The 23,275-nt window shown below is 43.5% G+C and overlaps 1 protein-coding gene across 8 annotated transcripts in view; it reads left to right on the plus strand.

The window, feature by feature from the left end:
* The window catches only part of FARS2 (phenylalanyl-tRNA synthetase 2, mitochondrial), a 591,973-nt gene that overhangs the window by 416,323 nt on the left and 152,375 nt on the right, over positions 1–23,275 (plus strand). For 7 of the 8 annotated variants that reach the window (XM_059688516.1, XM_059688517.1, XM_059688518.1 and 4 more), the window contains one exon: positions 1,350–1,501. In XM_059688516.1, coding sequence (XP_059544499.1) covers positions 1,350–1,501 — 152 coding nt within the window. Of the gene's footprint in view, positions 1–1,349; positions 1,502–17,870; positions 18,465–23,275 lie in introns of those variants that run through there. The other variant, XM_059688521.1, reaches the window with a different exon arrangement.

Genomic DNA, 23,275 nt, shown 5'->3' on the forward strand with positions numbered 1-23,275 from the left:
GCCCATCGACCCTGCCTTGAGTGTGACAGGGGGCGGTGCCCCAACCCCCCAATCAGCCCTACCCTGAGCGTGACTGAGGGTGGCATCACAACCTCCCAATCCGCCCTGCTCTGTGCATGACAGGGGGCAGCACCCCAACTCCCCAATCAGCCCTGCTCTGAGCCTGACCAGGGGCTGCACCTAGGGATTGGGCCTGCCCTCTGCCACCCGGGAGCAGGCCGAAGCCAGCAGGTCGTTATCTCCTGAGGGGTCCCAGACTGCGAGAGGGCACAGGCCAGGCTGAGGGACCCCCTCCTTCCCCCTGAGTGCACAAATTTTTGTGCACTGGGCCTCTAGTATATATATATAAAACCATAAGCAACTGGTCGACCGTTTGACCAGTAGCTATGACGTGCACTGACCACCAGGGGGCAGATGCTCCACGCAGGAGCTGTCACCTGGTGGTCAGTGTGCTCCCACAGCAGGAGCACTGCTCAGCTGACCGACAGGCACCAGACGACGGGCTCACGGCTGGTGAGCGCAGCTGTGACGGTGCTACTGAGCGGCTGCGACGGCAGGCTCAGACTCTTCCCTGGCCGCCTGCCACTTTGCACACTACTACATCTCTCGGGGGATGTCAGACTGTTGGTTTCCAAAATGGGCGGTCTGACATCCCCTGAGGGGCCCCAGATTGCGAGAGGGCGCAGGCCAGCTGAGGGACCCCACCAGTGCACGAATCTGTGCACTGGGCCTCTAGTCCAATATAATGATGAACTAATGAACCCTAATAAACTGGAAAAAGTGGGGAAAATGAAGGAAATGGCTACATTGTGTTTATTACATCCTTAGAGGCATAATTTGTAAAATAACTCCCTAAATAACTACTTATAAGTTCATTTCTTTATTTTAATAATTAGAAATATTAACAAAAATGATATTACTACTTGAAATACCGATTTTGACAGGTCCTTATTTCCCATTAAAATGGCTTCCTGAAAGTGTCACAAGAAGTTAATGAGTCGCTTGTTAATTAAATTTGAACTTTTCTTCTCTGATAATCAAATGAAAAAAAACTGAAATATAATAAATTCAAAATGCTTCATACTAAATTGAACACTGATAGTGATATAAATGTTATAAATGGTGATGTTACACATGAATGTGGTAAGAATCTATAGGCTTCACAATAGAATTTGCTAATTTTGAATATGGGCTTATCTTTTAAGTTTATTTTGTTCCTGAAAATTCAAGTGCTGAAATAATGTTTTATGAGCATTTTTTAATTAGCCAAGTGTAACTTTCCATGGAAAATTTAAACATCCCCATCCAACTAACAACTCAATCTATCTTTTCTTCTCTTATTTTGTTAGCCTCTTAGCAAATATCCTGCTGTGATAAATGACATTTCATTCTGGTTGCCCTCGGAGAATTACACAGAAAATGATTTCTATGACTTAGTACGAACAATTGGAGGAGATTTGGTGGAAAAAGTTGATCTTATAGACAAGTTTGAACATCCAAAGTAAGTAAAAAACTTTCTGATTTTATCCTTTGTTCTCTCTATGTGACAAGTGGTATGTGGAAACATATAATAACATTTTGCTGAAATCCAGTGCATGCTAGACAAAATATCTTCTGAATTTATAGTGAACACATGGCTTCTCAGAAAAGCCTTTCATGTCAGTCCTTCCTGAAAACCTTTCTGAAATGCGTTTTTAATCTTTCCTGCCCTGATTAAAGAAAGTATGTGAAACCGGATGTTTTAAAGATCTTGGAGTTTTTCAGTATTGCTTTTGGAAGTGATTCTGTAGCATATCACATCCCAGGAACAGAGGATAAGGCCCAAAGAAGAGTTTGTGGAGAAAAAGTGTTTTGTTAATCTCTAGGTGAATATTTATTAACCATATACCTCAAGCCAAAATCTGTATCAGGTCGTAAGATAAAATGTAATAACTTTATCAGGACTTATTTCGGTGTTGACCCATCCTCCCTGATATGTATATATTTGTCCCTCACTAATCGAGTTTAACTCTGCTTTGGCCTTAGACCTGTTTTTCCTGAATTCTCTCTCAGGGTTTGTATTGATCCATTGATCTGTTCTTGAGGGACTCCAGTGATGCCTGAGGAGGCTGTCCTAAGTCTGATTTCTCTACCTTTCATTTTCTCTCTAATGTATTAGAACTCTGTGTTTTCAATGTTTTCCACTTCATTTTGAATGCTTTCCTCCTTGTGTCTTCTCTCTGTGTTTCCTTGCACACATTGTATTTCCATCTGCAGTTACTCTGCTTTCCCCCTTTTCTGAGTTCTGCAAGCTCATATTTCAGTTTCTGTTTTCTTACTATCTTTTCTGAGTTATTTCTGCTTTGTGGTTTTCCTTCATAGAGAAATTGCTTCATTTGGTTTTTAAAATTCTTTGTAATATATTTGGCTAGAAACTTCATTTGATTTGTTGGCAGCATTTTTCTATGACTTCCCTGTCATTCTCCTTATTCTTTTAACTATTTTAATTGCTGTGTCAGTTATATGCCTATGATTGCCTTTTTGTCACACATATTTGACTATATTGGATTTTCTGAACCAGCTACTGACACAAGCCTGGGGGTTGAGGTTCAAGAGTTAACTCGGCAGGGAAGGGCTAGTAGTCATTCAGGCTACATGTCTTCACAACCATAGGCTTTCTTTGTCTCCACCTCCATGAAACCAACTCTTTCTTCAAATATGGCTCATCCATCTCTGAGTCTTTTAGTAGGTCTGCCTCCCACCCCAAGTCTACCCTAGTTACAAACAGAAGATCCACCTTTGTTAACTCCAGTTTCAATACTTATTGGTGATATAGACTTTGCACTTCAGATTATAACCCTTAGCGCTGGGAAATGTATTTTTGCTGGTGTTTGGGAATATGTGCTCAAAGACATGGCACTCTGTGTGTTTCTGCTCTTTGCTTCCTCCCATTTAGCTTCTACTTGATTTTGGCAGCCTTTAAATATATTTTGGAGCTTGCAGATGATATCTGTCTCCTAACTGTACAGACAATAGAATGGATGTACAGGGTAGCCTGGGCCCCTGACATGATAGATACCATTCAGCCCTGTACTTTTATGTGAGAAAGAAGTTTCCATGGGTTAACATGTTGATATCGAAAGTCTGGATATTACTTTTGAAGAGGAGCAAATATATGGGAATAAGACTTACTGCAAAGTATCAACTGATATGCCAAAAGCACATGACTCACCATTGTTTTCCATTCTTATTTAATAGACAAATAACTTCTGGAATCAAGGATTCAGAATTCATTCTTAATTTCTTACTTCTTAGGCTCTTACTTCCTGATACTGACTTAGATCCACCCCTACCTCTTATATCACCAGTGTGAAAAGTGAGATAAGTAGCTTTTCTTGGTTGGAGATGAGCAGAACCTAAAGGTCACTGTGAGATGTTATTGCCGGGATGTAGTGATGAGGGTAAATGGAACGGGCATGTTAATTGGAGAGAATGCCGGGGGCATGGGGAAGTATCAGGGTCCTGTGGACTCAGGAACAGACCAGGCAGACAGTCCGTTGAAGACAAAGTCACAGACTGTGTAGAACTGTATAACTCAGGTCTGCACACAACCCATGCTCACTGGTTGTGCTAAAGGAGAATTTGTCCCTTCCTTCTGGAGGAGACAATACTTTTGATTGGAAATTTGAGAACAACCAGCCAGAAAATGCTTCTGTCACTGATCTTCAATAAATGTTAAGCAACATTTAAGTCCTATCATTTTGGAGCTATGCCAAGTGATCACCCTGCCCCGAGAGCCTACCTGTCTTTTCCTTTGTTTGTTGTTTTTGTTGTTGTTGTTGTTAAACCTCACATGAGGATATTTTTCTGTTGATTTTTAGGGAGAGTGGAAGAGAGAGAGAAAGATATAAAAATCAAGAAAAAATCTTGATCTTTTTTTAACCAAAGCAGTTTGTCAGCCAATGAAAAGTCTATACTAGGTGTATCAGTTGAGCCAGTAGTTCATATGACATGTTTAATGGTATTTCCAGAGGCCTCCTTAAAAGTTGGGCTGAAGCTATCCTTTTTCCTCTTGCCACCTGGATGTGAATATAGTGGCTGGTACTTTGGCGACCATTCTGGATCACAGTGTGTCCTTGGTAGTGGAAGTTGTGGGGAGTACAGCCTGGGTCTCATGACACTGGAGTGTCAGTTCAGCCTTGGACTTTATATGAGAGAGCGTATCTTGTTTAAGCTACTATTTTTCAAATCCTCATTCCTGACAACCAAAGTAAGGACAGACAAACCTTGCTCTTATAGCAATGAGGAAAAGCACATTATTTAGTCAGGGTGGCTCCTTGTGCAATGATTCTCAGGAAGTACCTAGGGCAGGAGGTGACAAACTTTTGCTATTAAAGGACAGATAGTAAATATTTTTTACTTCATGGGCCATATGATCTCTGTCACATCTACTCAACTCTGCCCTTTTGAAAGCAGCCATAGAGAAAACGAAATCAAATTGTCATGGCTGTGTTCTAATAAAGCCTTAATTACAAAAACAGGTGGTCAGCAAGTTTTGGCTCATAGTTTGCTGACCCCTGATAAAGGGAAGGGAGACACATGTAATTTTTCTGAAGCTTGCCCCCTCCTGCCCCCCACAGATTCTGAAATCCTCCCGAAGGAGGTCATTCTTCCCTGAGCACCTGGCACCCTCCTGGTCTCCTCCCACCTGGGCAGTGGCAAGTGAAGGTCACCTGACCTTGTACTCATCAATGCATAGCTTGATCTCAAGATTTATTTCATTTATTATCTAAACACATCAATGAAATGTTACCAGATAGTCCAAGAGCTCTGACTCTTTCTTAACCTAACATCCCAACTGAGAATTGCTAGTGCTGAGGGAAAGGCACTCTGAAATAAACAGGTGTTATTGTTTGGCCAAGAACAGATCCCAGGGTGTTTCAGAGAGACATCAGCTGCCGAATCTGAACCTAATTTTATAATGTTAAACAAATGGGCAATTTTTTCTTGATTACAAATAACAGTTGGTGCCCAAAAGGCGGATAGCTGTTCACGTTAGAAGCAGCTGACATTTTGTTCCAGTTTGTCATTCAGAACCTTCCCCCAGAGTACATTTGCCGCTTAATCTATAGGCCACTTAGTGTGCACAAGAGTTTTTGTAGTTCCAATTTCATGTCACAAAAAGTAGAGCAGGGATCAGTTAGCTCAAGAGAGGAGAGCTGGGGTCACTGCGTGTGCTTTCATACCTTTGGAATATTGCACTATACGCACATGCTACTTACTGAGAAAGCGCAACTGCTCAAAGTATTTCTTATGCTGGGGTAGGAGAAGGAGCAAAGAAGAGCAAAAGGAAACTTAACCATTGTCTTCAACTGCCGATACCTCATCTGGGGAAGCGAGCCAATGCTGCTCTTTTGAATGGTAGAAATGGACCATAAAGTAAAATGGATTTGAATAGGACAGATTTGCTTTGAACTTAAGGCAGAGTTTTCTGGAAGTTAAAATTACAGAATTTTATTTTATTTTTTTAATATATTTTATTGATTTTTTACAGAGAGGAAGGGAGAGAGATAGAGAGTTAGAAACATCGATGAGAGAGAAACATCGATCAGCTGCCTCCTGCACATCTCCTACTGGGGATATGCCCGCAACCCAGGTACATGCCCTTGACCGGAATCGAACCTGGGGCCTTTCAGTCCGCAAGCCGACACTCTATCCACTGAGCCAAACCGGTTTGGGCTAAAATTACAGAATTTTAAAAGAAGTATTTGATTTAATCCCAAGAAAGGGGTGGTAGTGAAAAGTGTCCCAGGTGTCGGCAGCAGGGGCTGGCTGGGGATGTCCCCAAAGCATACACTTACACTTTGTTCCTAGGGCCGCTGCTTACTTTGCCACATGCCGTTCCTACAGTGTGGACACGTTTCTTGGACCCATGCACTGTCAGTCAGGGTCTGATTAGGGCCGAGCTGCTAGAGGTGAGTGTGCTGAACTGTGGGCTCCCTACTTGATCTTCCTCACAGTTATATTTTATACAATTTGCCAGAAGTACAGGTAGACCTGTTTTTATTGTGCTTCACCTTATTATGCTTTGCTGATACTGCATATTTAACAACACAGAAGTAAGATCCTCCACCAGCAAAATGATTATGACTCTCTGAAGGCTCAGATGATGGTTATAGTCTTTTAGCAATGGAGTAGCTTTAATTAGGGTATATTCATTGAGTTTTTAGAAATAATGCTATTGCACACTTAATAGACTACAGCATAGTATAAATATAACTATTATAGGCATTGGGAAACCAAAAATTTGTGTGACTCGCCTTTTTGCAATACCCACTTAATTGCAGCGGTCTGGAACCCACAGTATCTCCGCGATGTGCCTGTAGGTATACTGGAACATGTGTCTTCATTTTTAACAGAACTTTGAAGCGGGACTTCCCCATGAGAAGCACCTTCTCAGTGTAGCTGGCCCCTCTTTTGAGTGGGTGTGAGTCTTGGATGTTGTCTGGTCTTAACTTCATGGTGTGGTGTGGGTGAGGCAGTTCAGGTGACTCATCCTTCCTTCCCCCTTCCTCCAATCTTTCCTTTCCTTCTTTCCTTTTTTGGTGTATTTATCTGTTTTTGCTTTGTCAAGCACCCAGTAAAAATGCAAACACATAAAACTTTGAAAATAAAAAGGGTAGAGATTCAGCCATCATCTCAACACTCTAAAACAACTCTTAATATTTTTACATTTTCCCATCCTTGACTTTATTTATATACTTGTGCATCAAATGACATTTGACCCTTGAATATTGAAGATAGCATGTGCTTTATATTATTAACCTGTTGGTTCTAGTGCATGGTTTTTTCAACCTCTGTACTACTGATATTTTGGGCCAGATAATTCTTTGTTGTGTGTCCTGCGCATTGTAAGCTATTTAGCAGCACTTCTGGCCTCTACTCACTAGATATCAGTATCACACACCAATCCCACCCTCTGTGACAATCAAAAATGTCTCCAGACATTGTCAAATGTCCCTTGACAGGCAGAATTGCCCTTTTGAGAAAAAATTTAGCAGAGAATGTTAATTTTCTTTTTGAAAAGATTTCTTAAAATCATGCACTATTTTTATGTTATGATCAGCTGGGAGAAATGATAGACGGCCTTCACGGAGGGAGGTGTCTCAGTGGGGGTTCTGTGGTTCCAATGAACACACTTGAGCAAACAGGAAAAGCTTGACAACCAATGAGGCTTCAGAAAGAGTAGTAGCTGCTAAGGCAGGCTCTGACCTTTCTCTTGTCTCCATCGCTCTTTCTGTTTTTTTTTTTTTGTTTTTAATCCTCACATGAGGATAGATATGTTTTTATTAATTTTTACAGAGAAGAAGGGGGGAGAGAGAGAGAGAGAGAGAGAGAGAGAGAGAGAGAGAGAGAGAGAAAGAAAGAAACATAAATCAGCTGTTTCCTCCCGTACATGCTCCAACCAGGGATCAAACCTGCAACCTTTTGGTGTATGGAAGGATCTTCCAACCAACTGAGCCACCAGCCAGGGCTCCACCACTCTTTCTGAGGTATGTCTACCAATTTCTACTTTTCTATTGCATTTTATTTTCTCATACTCACTCTCTCTCCCAACCTTCTCACCATACAGCTTTTGCTCTTTCATATCATGCAGAGTTCAGAATGCCCTGCCCAGCCCCTGATTCTAAATGACCTTCAGGTTCCAGCTCTCAGCACCACTGCAAGTCTCTTGCCCAATTCTAACTCTCAACAAAGCAAACCAGTGGGCCCAACTCAACTTTTCTCACTGGGGCAAGCATCTCTGACCCGCTTGGCGGACAGGCTCCACTCAGGTCAGATGCCTGCCCATGGTCTAACCAGCCTCATGGGTCAAGTGGGCAGGCCTCTGACCTTAATTTACAAGTCAGTAGACTTCCTGTTTATACAGCGATTTCTTTGTTTTTTCTTTAACCTGAAATCAGTAGCCTTTCACTCAGGCACTACCATTTTTATATTTCCTTGAATTTTATGCAAAGGGACATACCATGAATGTATTTAGCAACTGATTCTTGAGTTCCTGTGTTTTGGGAAATATTGGGCTAATTAGAACCATAAGGATTTTTAAAATTTTATCTTTATTGTTGAAAGTATTACATGTATCCCTTCTCCCTCCCCCACCCCCCATTGACCCTTCCCCTTTGCCCCAGGCCTTCACCACACTATTGTCTGTGTCCATGAGTTATACATATATGGTTAATCTTTCCCTACCCACCTCTACCTTCCCTTTGATATTCATCTGTCTGTTCCATGTTTCTATGTCTCTGGATCTATTTTGTTCATCAGTTTATTTGGGAACCACAAGGAATTTTGAGGCAAGATCCCAATTTTTATGGAGCCAAATAATATAGGAAAACTGAACTGGGAATAAAAGGCATAAGGTGACGACAATGAGGTTAGTTAAGCCTAATAAATGGCCTGCACCATTTCTTGCACATAACTGATGGTCAGTAAACTTTCATTGACTTAAAATAAGGAGCACATGTCTAGGGCTATAAATTCAGAGGAAAGAGACCATTGTTCTAGGAAGCCTTACCAAGGAGACAGGGTGGCAGACCCCTGTGTCTGTCTACCTTCTGATACCTTGTGAATGAGGTGCTCTGCATCCTAAATCTAATTATTGTGAGTATATTCTGTGTAGTAGGAAACCTGAGTTTCTGTAAAAAGAACTCTGGGTTTTTAGATTCTTTCTTTTGCCAGGACAGATTCACTTACAGTGGCCACTTTAGGGATTTATTTAAAGATACACCTGAATAGAACTGGGAAGCTATTTGGAACCGAGGCAAGGTCAGAGACCTTGTACACCTAGTGTCCTGGCTTTGTCCCTCTCCTTGCTCCTCCTGGTCAGTGTCTGTATCCTCCACCCTTTCCCCTACTTATACATACACTAGAGGCCCAGTGCATGAAATTCATGCATGGGTAGGGTCCCTAGCAGCTGCCGGCTTCTGGCTGGGGCCTCCCTTCCCCCAGCTGCCTCCTTCACACCCGCCTTGGCCTGGCACCGCCTGCACACCTGCTCCACCATTCCACCGCGGTCCCGCTCTTGTCGGGGCCCATCGGGGCCGGCAGCACAGCCACTGCCACTTGCTGCCAGCGCCCTGTCGCCAGTGCCCGCCATGCTCCTCACCGCACCCTGGTGGTCAGCACATGTCTAACTCCCGCCCATAGGGACAATTTGCATATTAGACTTTCATTATATAGGATTAACATTTTCACCTCTTTCCGAATTGGCAGAAGTCTTTTCTGGCCAGTCCTGTCCATGATCCCAGTACATATTCTGGAAGGAACCAATCTAATTAACAAATATCATTCCTTTTGTACAGAGCCCTTTGCACTGGGCCCCTGGGGTCGGGGCAGTCTTCACCACTATTGGGTCAAGAAACCATTGTTGATCTAGTTAGGGACCATTAATAAAACAGCCCAGCCCCTTTCAAGCCACAGGCTGGGCTGAATATTTTCAAGCAGAAAGATTCACTGGGAAATTTTTCAGAACAAATATCCAAGTACTGCCTTCCTAACCCCTCCCCCCCCCCCCCCGCCCATTTTACTCCATGTATAGAACTCTGTGTAACTGCTCCTAATAGTTGGCTCATTCATATCGTTATTTTTTATTCACATTTAAACTTCTCTAGTCTATTCCACTAGATGGAAACTCCTTAGGTGGAACTTGAGTGGTGTAGTAGCTCCCTTTTGTCTTCCCACAATGTTTAGTGTATATTACTGGAAGGAGGCTCATCACTACATGATGCTTGGTGGATGCTTCATTCCTTAGGGGAGCTTTTTTAAGGACTAGAAGGAGTTTATGAGATGAAAAGTAGAGTCAGTGTAGTCTAGTTGAAAGAGCTCACAATTCAGTCAGAAGCCATGGGTGGAATCTTGACTTTCCACATCCAATATGTATGGTATTGGGACTTCCTGCGCCTCAGTTTCATCTACCTCTGAGAGTACTGTCATCCTTAAATGGTAGCTGCAAAAATTCCATGTGCCTGTGTATGTGCAATGCTTTGAAAACTGCAGAGAGTTCTAAAAAAATTGTTAGATATTAGAGTAAAAACAAAAGAGTAACTTTCACAACCAACTTACCTTGTTAAATAAAATAAAAAATGACCTCGTACAGCTAGGAGTCTGAGATTTGGCAGCCAAATACATATGACCGGGACCTTCTGGTCATACAGGAAAGCAGAGTGAGACTTTATATGAAACTGCCATTCTGAAATGATGCATAGTTCTTCCTGCAACTGAAGGAGTAAACATTTAATCAGAAAAAAAAGAAATTCTTTGTAAATTAGTAAAGATGCTGGTCAACAGAGCTGTGTAGTCACTGGCTGTTTTCTGGGTTGTGTGTTGGGAAAATGCTATGGACGGTGGCAGGTGGGATGACATGTCTGGTTGCAAATCACTCCCTGGTCTTGTTGCTTTTGACAGAACCAAATAAGTGCAGTTATCTGAACTGAAAGATGGGTCATCAATGAAAAGCCAACCACAGCTGATCTTTGGAGACTTGCCAGAGTCGTGTGCCCTTGAGATTAGCAGCATGCAGTCCCGAGGAGATGGCTAGCGGCGGCCAGGCTGCCTTAGAGCACTCCTGGCTTCTGTCCTGTTCTTCATTCTTACTGCCGAACTGGTGGCGTGAGTGTAAGAACTTTTATTGCCGCAGTTCAGACAGCACAGAAAGCAATTCTAAGAAAACTAATTTTAGCCTGGATAGTTGTTTCTCCCTACCTTCCTACACTTTCCTCCTTCTCAAAGCCTCTTTAAAGCAGTCCATGGAGGGTATGCGTAGCAGCCCTGATTGCCACCAGTGTTAGATAAAGTGAAACACCATTAGTTCTGTTCCGCCTCGTCTCCCAGCATGTCACCATTTGCTGAAGGATTCCTTGGGATTAACTTCAGTGTTGGCCTGGCAGGACCCCAGGAGTAGCATCCCAGCACAGAGCAGGAAGGAGCAGAGACCGCTTGGCAGCAGCTAGCCAGGGAGGGGGCCAGGAGCTGGATGGGCTGCACCTGTGGTGACCACTGCCTTACAGCCCACCTTTATGAAAATTAACATGAAGCCACTTTTCCTTCTTTAACTTCCAATTAGCTGTTTTCAGGGGGAGTCTTTGGATACTGTCTCCCCTGGGTGTCCCATGTACCTGTCAGTGGTGTGGAAATTGAATGACCTCTTTCCAGGATGCAAGGTAAGAGTAAGTCATGTTCCCGAGGTTTCCGTGTCTCACCCCAACAGTGCTGACCAGATTAAAGCAAATTAAAATGCACACCCAAGGCAACCTGTGAGGAGAAAATAAGTCGAAGAATTGCTAGCATAAATGGGATGGGGAGGGACAGTCCCACCCCATCATTTTGAGTAAGACTCTTAATTGTTTTGGGTCTTTAAATTTATTTTATATTTTAAAAATATATTTTTATTGATTTCAGAGAGGAAGGGAGAGAGAGAGAGAGAAACAAAATGATGAGAGAGAATCACTGATTGGCTGCCTCCTGCTAGCGCTACACTGGGGATTGAACCTGCAACCCGGACATGTGCCCTGACTGGGAAACAAATGTGACCTCCAGGTTCATGGGTCGACACTCAGCCACTACTGAGCCATGCTGGCCGGGCGGGTCTTTAAATTTATAAGGTCACTTAAATTTATAAGGTCACTTCTTTCAACTGGCTATCACCCAAATTCAGTGTCCAGAACCAGCAATGGGAGCCTGTCCTCCCCGCCTGCCTCCATCATTTGTCCCTGTGTCAGTTGCCTTATTCTTCTCACCCACAAATGCCTGGCCCTGAATGCACCATGGCCATCACAGTTAATGATATGTCTTAGTAACCAACAGACTTATGAATCCACTATACAACCTCAGAATTGTACCTATGGTAACCAAAGTTATCCTAATTATAGATTTTGGAGTTGAATCTCTAAAGATTGTCCTATGATTTGTAAGGAGGTCTTGGGAATCTACAGGTGAGACCTCTTTGAGTCACTCTTAAAAATTAAAATTTTCAAATAGCATAAATGTCCTTGGCAGACTTGGCCTCACCTTGCTGGTCTCCTCCTGAGTAAGAAGCAAGCCCTTTTCTGCTGCCAATCCCTGTGGGCTCCAGCGTCACATGAGGCCGAGGCCACGACTCACAATTCACAGGCTGGGGCAGTGCCATGCCGCAGCAGCCCCTTGTCCCTCAGGCTAGATACTTTCCTTAACTTCCTCATAACTCAGGCTTAAGCAGCTGCCAGGAAGGTGTACAAAAGAAGTCAGGGAGCAGGGATGAGATGTCAACTCCAGGTGGAGGGAATGGTGTGCACAGATGGTCCATACAGCACCCAAGATCTAAGGCAGCAGTTCTCAACCTGTGGGTCGTGACCATCGGAAAACACATATATCAGATATTTACATTACGATTCATAACAGTAGCAAAATTACAGTTATGAAGTAGCAACGAAAATAATTTTATGGTTGGGGGTCACCACAACATGAGGAACTGTATTAAAGGGTCGCGGCATTAGGAAGGTTGAGAACCACTGAATTCTAAGGTATCTTATTAGGGTCATTTGGAAGAGGCCAGCAGTCAGTGAGCACAGTGGAGGAGTGTGGTAGAGTAGGCAGGGGGCACAGGGAAGCCAGGCTTAGGGTCAGCATTTCAGTTACTGATGGAGTCATGGGGAGGCTGAGTTACAGGGGAATGTGGGCGCTGCTTTTCTTGCTGCCAGGGAACCATGCGCAGTCTGCCTGGAGGCTGTGCTGGCGAGCTGCTGGCCAGGGCTCCTCTTAGAGTTGGGAGTGGGCTTGAAGTCCAGAACGAGGCTGAATCTGAGACCTGGGGTGAGGGGGTGGGCAGGTAAGTCATAAAATCCAGGAGACTCGCAGGCCTTTACCGGAGCTTCAATCTGTTTGTCTTGTTTTAATAGTGTGTAGAGTCACTGTGATCTACCTATTCAAGTGTCGTTTGGAGCCAGGGAAGGTGTTATCACGGAAATATAATCAGGTGTCCAGTGAGAAAGAACAAGGTAGAATGTTCCATAAGATTTACATGGAGAGAAGGACACCTCAAGGCAATGTAGTGTGATTAGGGAGCCCTGTGTTGATGAGGCCACTGTTACAGTAAGAGGGCTAGTCAGTGAATGAATTAGGGAGCCTGTATTCAGATACCCTGAGCATGCCCACACAATCTGTCTCAAGAAAACCCCTTCATGTATTTCTGGAAGCCTCAAAGGGTGTGTCAGAGATGTTCCCAAACAAGCTTACGTCCACTGGACATGACAGTGCCCCCCCACCCCCAGTGAGCCCCAGGGCTTCTTGCTGGGCCTCTCTGGCCTTGTGCTGCTCCAGCTGTGGCACCTCTGTCGGGACAGACCTGGTGTCCTATGGTTTTTCAGGCTTGTGTAGAGCTGTGCCTTCGCCCCTCAGCCTCATGCTTTTCACCTGGACTCCAGCAGCTCCACTTTGCTCCCCATCTCCTGCCTACCTTGCAAGGCCCCTCCCCCAACCCCCTCCCTAGGCTTTTCCCTTCAGGTAAACACCTGCAAAGGAAGGCTTGGGATTTCAGTACAGACATGACTAAATCTCCCTTCAGACTGAAAATCTTTTCCATGGGAGTACAGTTTAGATCTGAGGACAAAAATTACTAAAATGCCAGTTGCCTTATAATCTTTGTGATCCTAACTATTTTGTAAGATGCCTTATGTGTGTAATATTCTCAAAGGAGAAGGAATACCCTACAAAAGTTTTAGATTCTGTGTTATGTCTGCTTTCCTTAGCCTCCACTTCCTCCTGAAGGAAGGTGGCAATAGTAAGATGAAAGAGGAAACTCGTAGTGAAAATTAAGCAGCTAAAATATTTGTACAGGAGATGACAGCTGTGGTCTAGACATTTACACAGAATGTTATCGCTTATCTCAGCATTCATTAAATATAGGAATTTCTCCTGGCAGATCATCTGTCCCTCAATGTACATGGTATGCAATTTTTGAAATTCTGTAGTAATGGTAGAATAAACATTTCTAGCACGTTCTTCTGTTTTAGCAATTGCTGCATTGCATTGTGTTTATTCATTTTTCTACCACTGTACTGAGAGTTTCTGCCAAACACTGGGTCTTGAACTTTCTATTATATCTTGGATATAGAACATAGTAAGTACTCAGTAAACATTTTTGATGAGTAAATTATAAAGAAAATTCAGCAACAACCTATGTTATATCATGTTTTCTCAGGATATAACTAGCATCCCTTTCTATATGAGCCAAAAAGATACTTCAGTTGGTACCATTTTCCAGTTGGGCTAGCAGAACTCTTTACAATCGATTATGGTGACTTCATGAAGGATGTACAGGATAGAAAATGAGAGTGGGTGGGGATTGCTCTTAGGGACAGGAATTAAGTTGCACTAAGTAAGCTGGGTTTTGAGTAAACTACTGGTTTAAAAATAATGTAGTTTGGACCAAATGTTCAGGTAGAGAAAAGGAAAAAAGGAAAGTACTTTTAGGAAGGTTGGCTATATTCTATATATAATATATTTTAAAATTCTGAGTTCCCAGACCAGAAAACTGGAGTATTGGAAGTATGCAAATTATTCATGGTTACCTAGGAAACCATTTTTTGATTGGAAGAGAGGAAATCACAGGATTGGCTAGAAATTCAAGCAGTCAAATTATAATGTGTTTATAGCGTGTTTGTTTGCCACAAACTGAGGAGCAAGCAAATTTTTTGAAAGAAGGCAACATGAAAGGAAGGAAAAAAGCTGTCTTGGGAAAGACAGAAATGTCAGATTCTTGACTGTGGAGTTTCCAAGCTGCTAGGAGTAGGGGGCCCCTGCCGTGGGCTGTGGGCACCCTTTTCTAGAAGTGGCTTCTTCCCTCCTATGTGTGGTTAGTAGGGGTACTTTCACATTGGTTCAGTGGGACTGTGCCCTTGGCATACTTGATTTGTCCTGGGGTAGGCACCTAACAAAACTGGCCATGTAAGGCCTTGTCTGTGTAATGTTTGGATGAAAAATGAGAGTTTAAAGCTGTGAGTGATAGAGCTGTGAGCCATCTCTGGCCACATTTCCCATAGTGGGGACCATGTGGTGAGCAGAAAGAGAGAGAAGGAAGCAGCAACAGAGATGTGAGCTGGAAAGAGTGCTGGCGTGGCTGGTTCCATCCCATGTTAAGGCCCTGCTGCCACCTGCCCTTCCCCCACCTCGGCTGTCCACTCCATCCTCGATTCTGTAGTGAGTGTAATTCCCCTGATGGCTTGATGTGGGTTTCCATTACTTGAAACCAGATGAGTTTAAAGACACATGTAATTGCAGACTTCTGGCACTGCAGGGGGCAAGAAGGAAGCAGCAGCAAGCTGAGGTGAGGACCTTTAGTGACCCCTGGAGCACCTCAGAGATGAGGCTTGGCCCCCAGGCTTCGAAGGTTTCTTCTCAGTGTACATTTTAAATGTTTCTTTTTCTCTTTGTTAGAGTAGCTAAACATTGGTGCCACCTCAAGCTCCGACTCATTCATCCCAGTGAATGTGTGTTGAATACTTACCATGGGGAGGCACTATGCTATCTGTGATGTTTATGGTAGGGAGATATACAAATGATTTTTTAAAAACATTTTATTGTTGAAAGTATTAAAGAGGTCTCCTTTTCTTCCCTGATGACCCCTTCCACTCTACCCCTTTCCCAGCCTTCACCACACTATTGCTAAAATGATTTTTTAAAATAAACTCTTGTCTTCAAAGAGCTTACTGACTGATAAGTTGGTGCACATAGATATTTGCAATTCAATGTGAAAAGTGTCTTAGATGAGAGATGCACAGCCATGACTTCAAAGAAGAGTAGTGTCCTATCTGGCTTTCAATGCTTAGAAATGTTTCCAGATCATGATTCAGCAGAATCTTGAGAGACAAATAGGAATTAGATATGGAAAGGGCCAGGAAATTCCAGGCAGAATGGGCCGCATGCACAAAGGCGGGGCGAAAAAGATAGGAGAGGAAGCGTAGAAGAATGGGAAGAAATGAAGCAGGAGAGGTTGGAAGGCCTTGTAGTCCCTCATGAAAACATGGACCCATCCACTAGAACACGTGGGGAGCCAGTGAGCTAATTCAGCGGATTGCAGTTTATAAGTAATTATCTGTCTTGAAAGTGTTGGCCAGAGATAAGGTTGGTGGTGGGGACAGGCGTAGGAGCACATCTGAGTGGTCTTAAAGAGAAGGAATGAGAGTCTGAGCAGAGACAGTAACTGGGGAGGGCGTGGTGGGAAGAAGCTGACTGATGGAAAAGATATTGGGGAGTTAAAATTCCATAGGAAAGGTGGGTCCTTCTGAGGGAGGAGAGCATGGAGATGGAGGAATGAATATAAGCCCCAGGGTCCTGACCTGTGTGACTATGAGGATAGTGGTTGATACTGAGATAGGAAGTAAGTAGAGGGACCAATGCTTTGGTGGGGATTACTTGGTTACTTTTGGACATCTTGAGTTTTAGGTAGGTGTGGGAACCATGCCAGAGTAGCCAGTCAGCCAAGGCCACTCAGAATGTGAAAGGCCTTGTTGTTAGAATCCTAAGGCCACTCTGTGCCTAGGCTACAATACCATAAGCAGGTGCATGGCCACAGAGATCTCAGGGTATGCTGTGCCCTTCTATAGCCAAATGATGGATGTCATTGTTGGCAACTAGCCTCTTTAGTGTAAATAGTATTAAAAGTATGTCTCCAAGGCTAGAGAGCTCAGACAAAGCTGGAGAGATGGAGCTGAGAGCTGGTACTGCTACGATGTAAGGCTAAGAGCTCATAGAGAGCTCAGATATAGCCACCACGTTAACCAGCTAGAGCATGCTGGGCAGGAGAGACAGGAGAAGCTGCTGAGCCAAAGAGCTCAGATGCCGCTATAATGTAAGGCATTGAGTTTAGAGGCAGCGTGCGGCTGCTCAGATAATAGCTGTGGGTACAGAGATTAATGCCGTTTGAAGGAAAGATATGTATTTACCAGCCGGTGTATGGCTGCCTGTGTTATGGACTGCTGTGAAACACTGTGTTATCTGATGGCTATATGGCCACTGGCTTCTGCAAGAAAGACTCATTCTTATACACCCACAACCTCTCATGGCTTCTCCGTCTAACACCTGGCATCCAAAGAGGCCCAGCTCTAGGCAGAGGGGCTCAGGCCCAACACCTGTAACTAGTGAGCAGAGGATAAAGGAGGAACTTGGACTAAGTTCCCAACAGTTAGTACAGCAGGGTTCAAGCAGGAATATATGGACTCAGAGCAACTCAGAGCAGCAGAGCTGTGCAGCGCTCTTGCTGTCTCCGACAGTAGGGCACAAAAATGTTGACCTAATGCTCATGAGAGAGAGGTATATACTCGACAGTCAGAGCTCCTGGCATGACTGAGATGCTCAGTAAATGTCTAGAACAGAAGAGTCAGAGGAGGGAACCTCAGGGAAGGTTTAGGGGATGGAGTGAGTGAAGGAACTCAGAAGGGTGATGCAAGAGGTCAAGGTAGGGAAGCAGAGGCTGGGGATGAAAACCATGGAAGGTATGGTCTTGCAGAAGTGAGGTTACAGCGTGCACTCAGGCCATAGACCAAGGCCACATAGATCTGGCCATTGGGAAGACTTCAGTATTGAGTTCAGTGATAGAAAATAATTTGGATAATCATATTTCTTCACATTTCCCTCCTGTTATGCCTTCACTTATATTTATTCCACAAGAAGTATTTAGAGAATACTTGATTTAATGGATATATACAGAGGGTTGATGTATTAGTGAACAAAATGTCCTAACTCTGGTAACCACACCTGCCTCTTCAAAGCTGTGTGTTGGTAATTTAGTTCGGAAAAGAGCTGTAGAGAACTTTCAGTTTTCTGCCTCTTACCTGTTTTTATTTTCCCTCCCTGTGTAGTTCAGTCAAAGGTGAAGAACGACAGCTGAGATCTCTAGGCCTTCTCTGAGAAGCAGATGATTAGAGATCAGTTCACCTCCAGCACTTAAGATAAGCCGCATTAAGTTCGTGTTTAACTTAAGAAAGGATATGGCATGCAAACTAAGACCTGAAGATATGAATGGATTTTGGAATTTGAACAGCATTTCTTAAAATGACACATAAGTGGGGGCCGGAGGGGGCCTCCTTAAAGTTGCATATAATTCTCTTTAGTTTTAGATGACAGGAAAATGCTGTGTGGAATTGCCTCCCCCAAAGGCTGAGTCCACCCCTAGGAACCCAAGTGCAATGCAATACAAAGTGCACACAGTGCTTGAAATTAGACCTGGCCTCCTCTCACCTCTCAAGCCAAAAATAGCCTCCCCAAAATGAGAGAAAGAAAGCCAGGAAAGGAAGGTGTGAGGAACATACTGCAAGGAAACAGAGGAGAGGTGATTATATTTAGAATGTTATTTTTTAAACATGGCTTGAATCAATGAATACCTATGCATTGAACTTCTTCATTTCAAGATTCCTACTGCAAGAGAATTTATTTAAATATGAACCCCAAATAATGTTATATCATGTCGGATACAGGAATATATCTGGCAATATTAAACAGATCAAATTCTTGAGAAGACTATTCTGAATAGAAGCTATTCTTAGCATAGTTTAAGTAAAGGAGATCAATATAGATATTCAAGATGGAAAAATCCTAATAGTTCATAGAAAACTAAAATTCAAGGTCCCTTCAACCTTCAAAGCGGAGCTGTTTTAAGTGCTTCTTAGAAAACAAATGTCTTAGAGATTTGAGCTGGGGTCCCCCAAGGCAGTGGTCCAGCCTGCTCTTCCACATCTCCATGAACCTGGCCTTTAGTGATGGAAGGTCTTGGTTACCGCCCTGCCCCTCAGGCAGCTTTGCTCGGCTGATGACTGGATGAAGTGGAGATCTGAAGTTGGACCCTCTAACATTGGACAATATGTATTCACTTATGTGTTGTAATTATACTGTTTAACTATTTTAAATAATACTTTGGTTTCCTGTTGGCAGTAAAAGGTGGATATTTTTTCTTCTAGCTCATGCTGTAATGTAAAAATGGCAACCGTGATTGTATTCATAATTACAAATTTGTTTAATTAAAAATACATTCAGTCATTTCTGGCACACTTAAAGCAGCTGTGAAAAATAGCTATGATGATCTGTTGGTATGCTGCCTTGAGTGGCTAATAATTTTAGTTAGATGGTGGTTTTAGTTCTTTATCATCAATAAATATGAAAAATAATGTTAAGCAGGATTAATAAGTATAAAACTTTATATCTGTTTATCAGTTGGGCCATTACATTATGTTTTTAAAGCCAGTGCTCCATTTTACTCCATAATAAAAATAGAGAGATTATACCTGTTAAAATATCACCTGGGTGGATTCTGTAGAAACATGGATCCTGACAATCCATAGCAGAGGGAAAGAGAGCTTCCTCACAGATGGTCTTTGCTCTACTGCATTTTACTTCTGAATCCAAAGTCTCTCAAACTCAGGGATTCAAGGCTACAGAAAATTGGTCTCTATTTAAATGGTGTCCCCAGAGAAGGGCTACTCTAAACTTTTATTTTTTACTGAAGTGAAATTCCTATGACAAATTCAACCATTTTCAAGTGAGCAATTCATTGGCATTCAGTACAATCACAATATTGTGCAACCACCACCTCTATCTGGCTATCTAGTTCCAAGACATTTTCATCACCCCAAACCCCATACCTATTACACACTGCTTCCCACCCACCAACCCCTCCCTAAAGCACCCGGAAACCACGCATCTGTCTCTACAGATTTCCCTGTTCTGGATACTTTATATAAAATGGAATCATACAATATGTGACTTTTGTCTGGTTTCATTCACTTAGCATAATGTTTTTGAGGTTAATTTACATCATTCTTTTTTATGGCTGAATAATTTTCCATTGTGTGCATATATACAATTTGTTTATCCATTTATCTCTCAATGGACATTTGGGTTGTTTCCACCTTTTGGCTACTATGAGTAATCCTACTACAGACATGTGTATAAAAGTACTTACTTGAGTGTCTGTTCTCAATTATTTGGGGTATATATCTAGGAGTAGACTTGCTGAATCATTTGGTAATTTTATGTTTAACTTTTTGAATTCCTCTCCTAATTTTTCAAGTGCTTTGTCCACATTTTCTGTTGGGGTTTTTAAAACATCACCTATTAAGTGGTGGTAGAAAAGAACGGGAGAGGAAGCGAGAAGGATACTCTATGGTAGGGAATGATGGAATTGGGATTTGCCGCCAGTACATCTATTTGCAGGACAGTGTTTGATGAGGCTTCCATTCTGGACGGGCCCTGCATCTTTGTTTCTCAGGGTTTGAATTCAGGCCCAGAGTCTGCTCCGGAGTCTGAATACCAGAGGGATCCTGTGCTAGGCGACGGTGCTCTGAGTTCTGATTTGGAATTCAGTAAGCAGTTAGTTTGATGATGGGAGTACCAAATAGCTGCTGTCAGTATTTATGAAACAAGGAATATCAATCATTTTTAGGAGATGACACTATTTTGCTATTATCTATTGGTGTTTTAAAAATCTATTTCATGGTAAAATCATTTCCAAAATATATCAACTATTAGGCATCTATTTTAAAATAGTATTTTCGCTAATTTACAAAAAGCAGTTGTGTTTCTTTTTTAATTTAAAAAAATGTTAATAAGTTTGCTTGTGTTTTTCTTTTATTAATCAGCAATTCTGTATGGAGATGTCCAATCAGGATTCCAAAATTCAAAATCATGTCTGACATCATAGCACTGATTGTAACTAAGAAAATGACAACACTTACAAGGAAGACTAAAAGGAAAAATCCCTGAGGACGTGTAGCCCATGATAGTGAATTTGACTCTAAAACCCTGGCTCTCACAACTAAGGCTTGACAGCATAGTGGTTACCTTTTGGGGTATCTCCCCAGCTCCCAGTGATACCTCCTTCTCTGTGAACCTGTCTCCCAATACAGAGGGAGCCGGGGCCGTGGCAGCCATTTTGTGCAGCGAGGCTTCCTGTCTACAGCTCCCTACCTCCCACCCCTGCTCCTCCAGTCTCAGCTGACCCAACAGTTAACCCATGAAGAGAATTTATAATTGAGGATGAGATTCCATCTTTCTATTGACAGAGGTACTTTTCAGATTGCACTTTGCCTTGAGCAGAGAGGCAGCGAATAGCAGTCTACAGAGAAGAGGACCAAGCAGACGTAAAGAGGGGAGTAGAGATGAGAGACCAAGACAGAGTGCAGAGGGCAGTCAAGTCCCTCATTCCTATGCTTTTCTGGGTCTGGACGGCATGATGGGCCCCTCACCTATCAAGGCAGCAGAAGCAGATTTCTGTTACTTGTCCCAGGCGTCCAGGAGGTACAGTGGTGGCCTGTGCTGTCCCCTGAGAGCCTCTTTCTTTGGTGCCTAAGCACGTTCTTTGGCATTTAGCACTTTCTTTGTTAGCCTCAGTGTCTACCTCAGTCAGTGATTTATTCTTCCTGGCCATGCACTGCACAGACAGCTCAGGTCGGGGAGAGAGTTCGGTGTGAGCAGACAGCCACACAGACCAGACTGAGCAGGACCACGCCAGGCGCTGGATCCCGAGAATTCCATAGCACACACTGATTCGAAGCAAAGCCTCTTTATCAAATCTCGCCACAGAGCTGCAGAGGAGCTGCAGGCAAGTGCACAGGGTGACAGTGTCCACGCAGCCTCTGTGCCTGCAGCTCCATGACACTCCGAGGGAGTGGCAGACTCAGGAGGAAGAGGAAGAAGAGGGGTCCGAGCAGAAGGAGAAGCCAGGTCAGACAGTGCTGCTCAACTGTTCCTGGTTCCTAGAGAGGACTGAGGAGTTAATGTCCCGTCCTCCGTGTATCACATCCAGTTAGCTCTGTCTGATGGTGACTGAATTTACGGTGTGAGAATGAAAGTTGAACCTCCTTGAGGGCACTGTTCACTTGGCTCCAGCGCACACTAGGTGTTTATTCTCCAAGGCCATTACACCTTGAAGAACAGAGGCAACTGAGGTACAGCGTCTCTCCCAAGGAGACCCAGCCTCTGAGTGACAGCAGCAGTCTGGGCCCAGGATGGGTCTCTGTTGAATCACCCTTGCTTCCAGCAGACGGCTTTAATCATTTGTGGGCCTCTTGGTGTCTTTATAGAGACCTAACTTGAAAGCTCTGTATGAGTTTGCTAGGACTGCCATAATAAACACCACAGAACTGGGGGCTTAAACAACAGAATTTCATTGTCTCACAGCTCTGGAGGCTGGAAGTCTTCGATCAAAATATCGGCAGGTTTGGTTTCTCCTGAGGTCTCTCTCCTTGGCTTACAGATGGCTGTCTTCTTCCCATCTCTTCACCTGCTCTTTCCTCTATATGTGTTGTACCCCAATCTTCTCCTCTTATAAGGACACCCATAATATTGAATTAGGGACCACCCATGTGGCCTATTTACTTAATTACCTCTGTAAAAGCCCTATCTTCAATAACAGCCAAATTCTGAGGTACTAGGGGGGACATCAACATACGAACTGGGTCCGGGGGAGGGGGGTGCATTCATCCCACAAGAGCTTCCTCTAGGAACCTTAATGGGTAGCTCTCCATGTCAGTCCTAGTGTGATATCTAAGGTGGGTAGCGAACTCAAGGAGCACCCTTTTGGAAGAGTGACTTCTGCCTGGGTCTGCTGTGCCATATACAGGGAGCTGGTGTCGTTTGGTAATTCTAATACAGGACTCTGAAATAATAATATGCTTTTCTCTGTTGAGTTTCACTGAAAAGAGCTACTTCAGGGACCCAAGGCTTCCTGAGGGGATATATAAACTGGTAGGGGAGACATAAAACCATCCCAGTCTTTTCAGAGGGGGCCTCACTGAGAACTGAGCTCTCTCAAATTGGGTGCCTCACTAGCACCCAGGAAGCTTGTCCCATGCCTCTGTTATGTGCTCCCTGTGCAGGGATCAGCCATTATGGTGCCTGGACACCTCATGGTACCATCTCCACTTGCTCCTAAACACTCCTTTTCTGTTTGTGACATGTCCTGTTTCCTCAGGAGAGAGGATCTGATTGGTCCACAGAGTTACCACCAGCAGGGGCCTCTCTGGGGTGGGGCAGAGCTCAGGTTACCCATTGGTGGTCCAGTCATCAGAGGCCTGCTGATGGGATAAAGCAGCCTGGTCATGGAGAATTATTCAGGGGTTGTGAGGGCAGCAGGCACTCGAAGGCCTGCCCTAATAGCACTCATAACTTGGGCAGCTTATGTAGCCTGTCCACTGTGAGATAAATCTACTGCTTATGATATCATGTGATTTCAGGAATATGAGGAATCTAAAGAACAAAATAAATGAACAAA

The sequence above is a fragment of the Myotis daubentonii genome, chromosome 3 (assembly GCF_963259705.1).
Source record: "Myotis daubentonii chromosome 3, mMyoDau2.1, whole genome shotgun sequence".
Lineage (NCBI taxonomy): Eukaryota > Metazoa > Chordata > Mammalia > Chiroptera > Vespertilionidae > Myotis > Myotis daubentonii.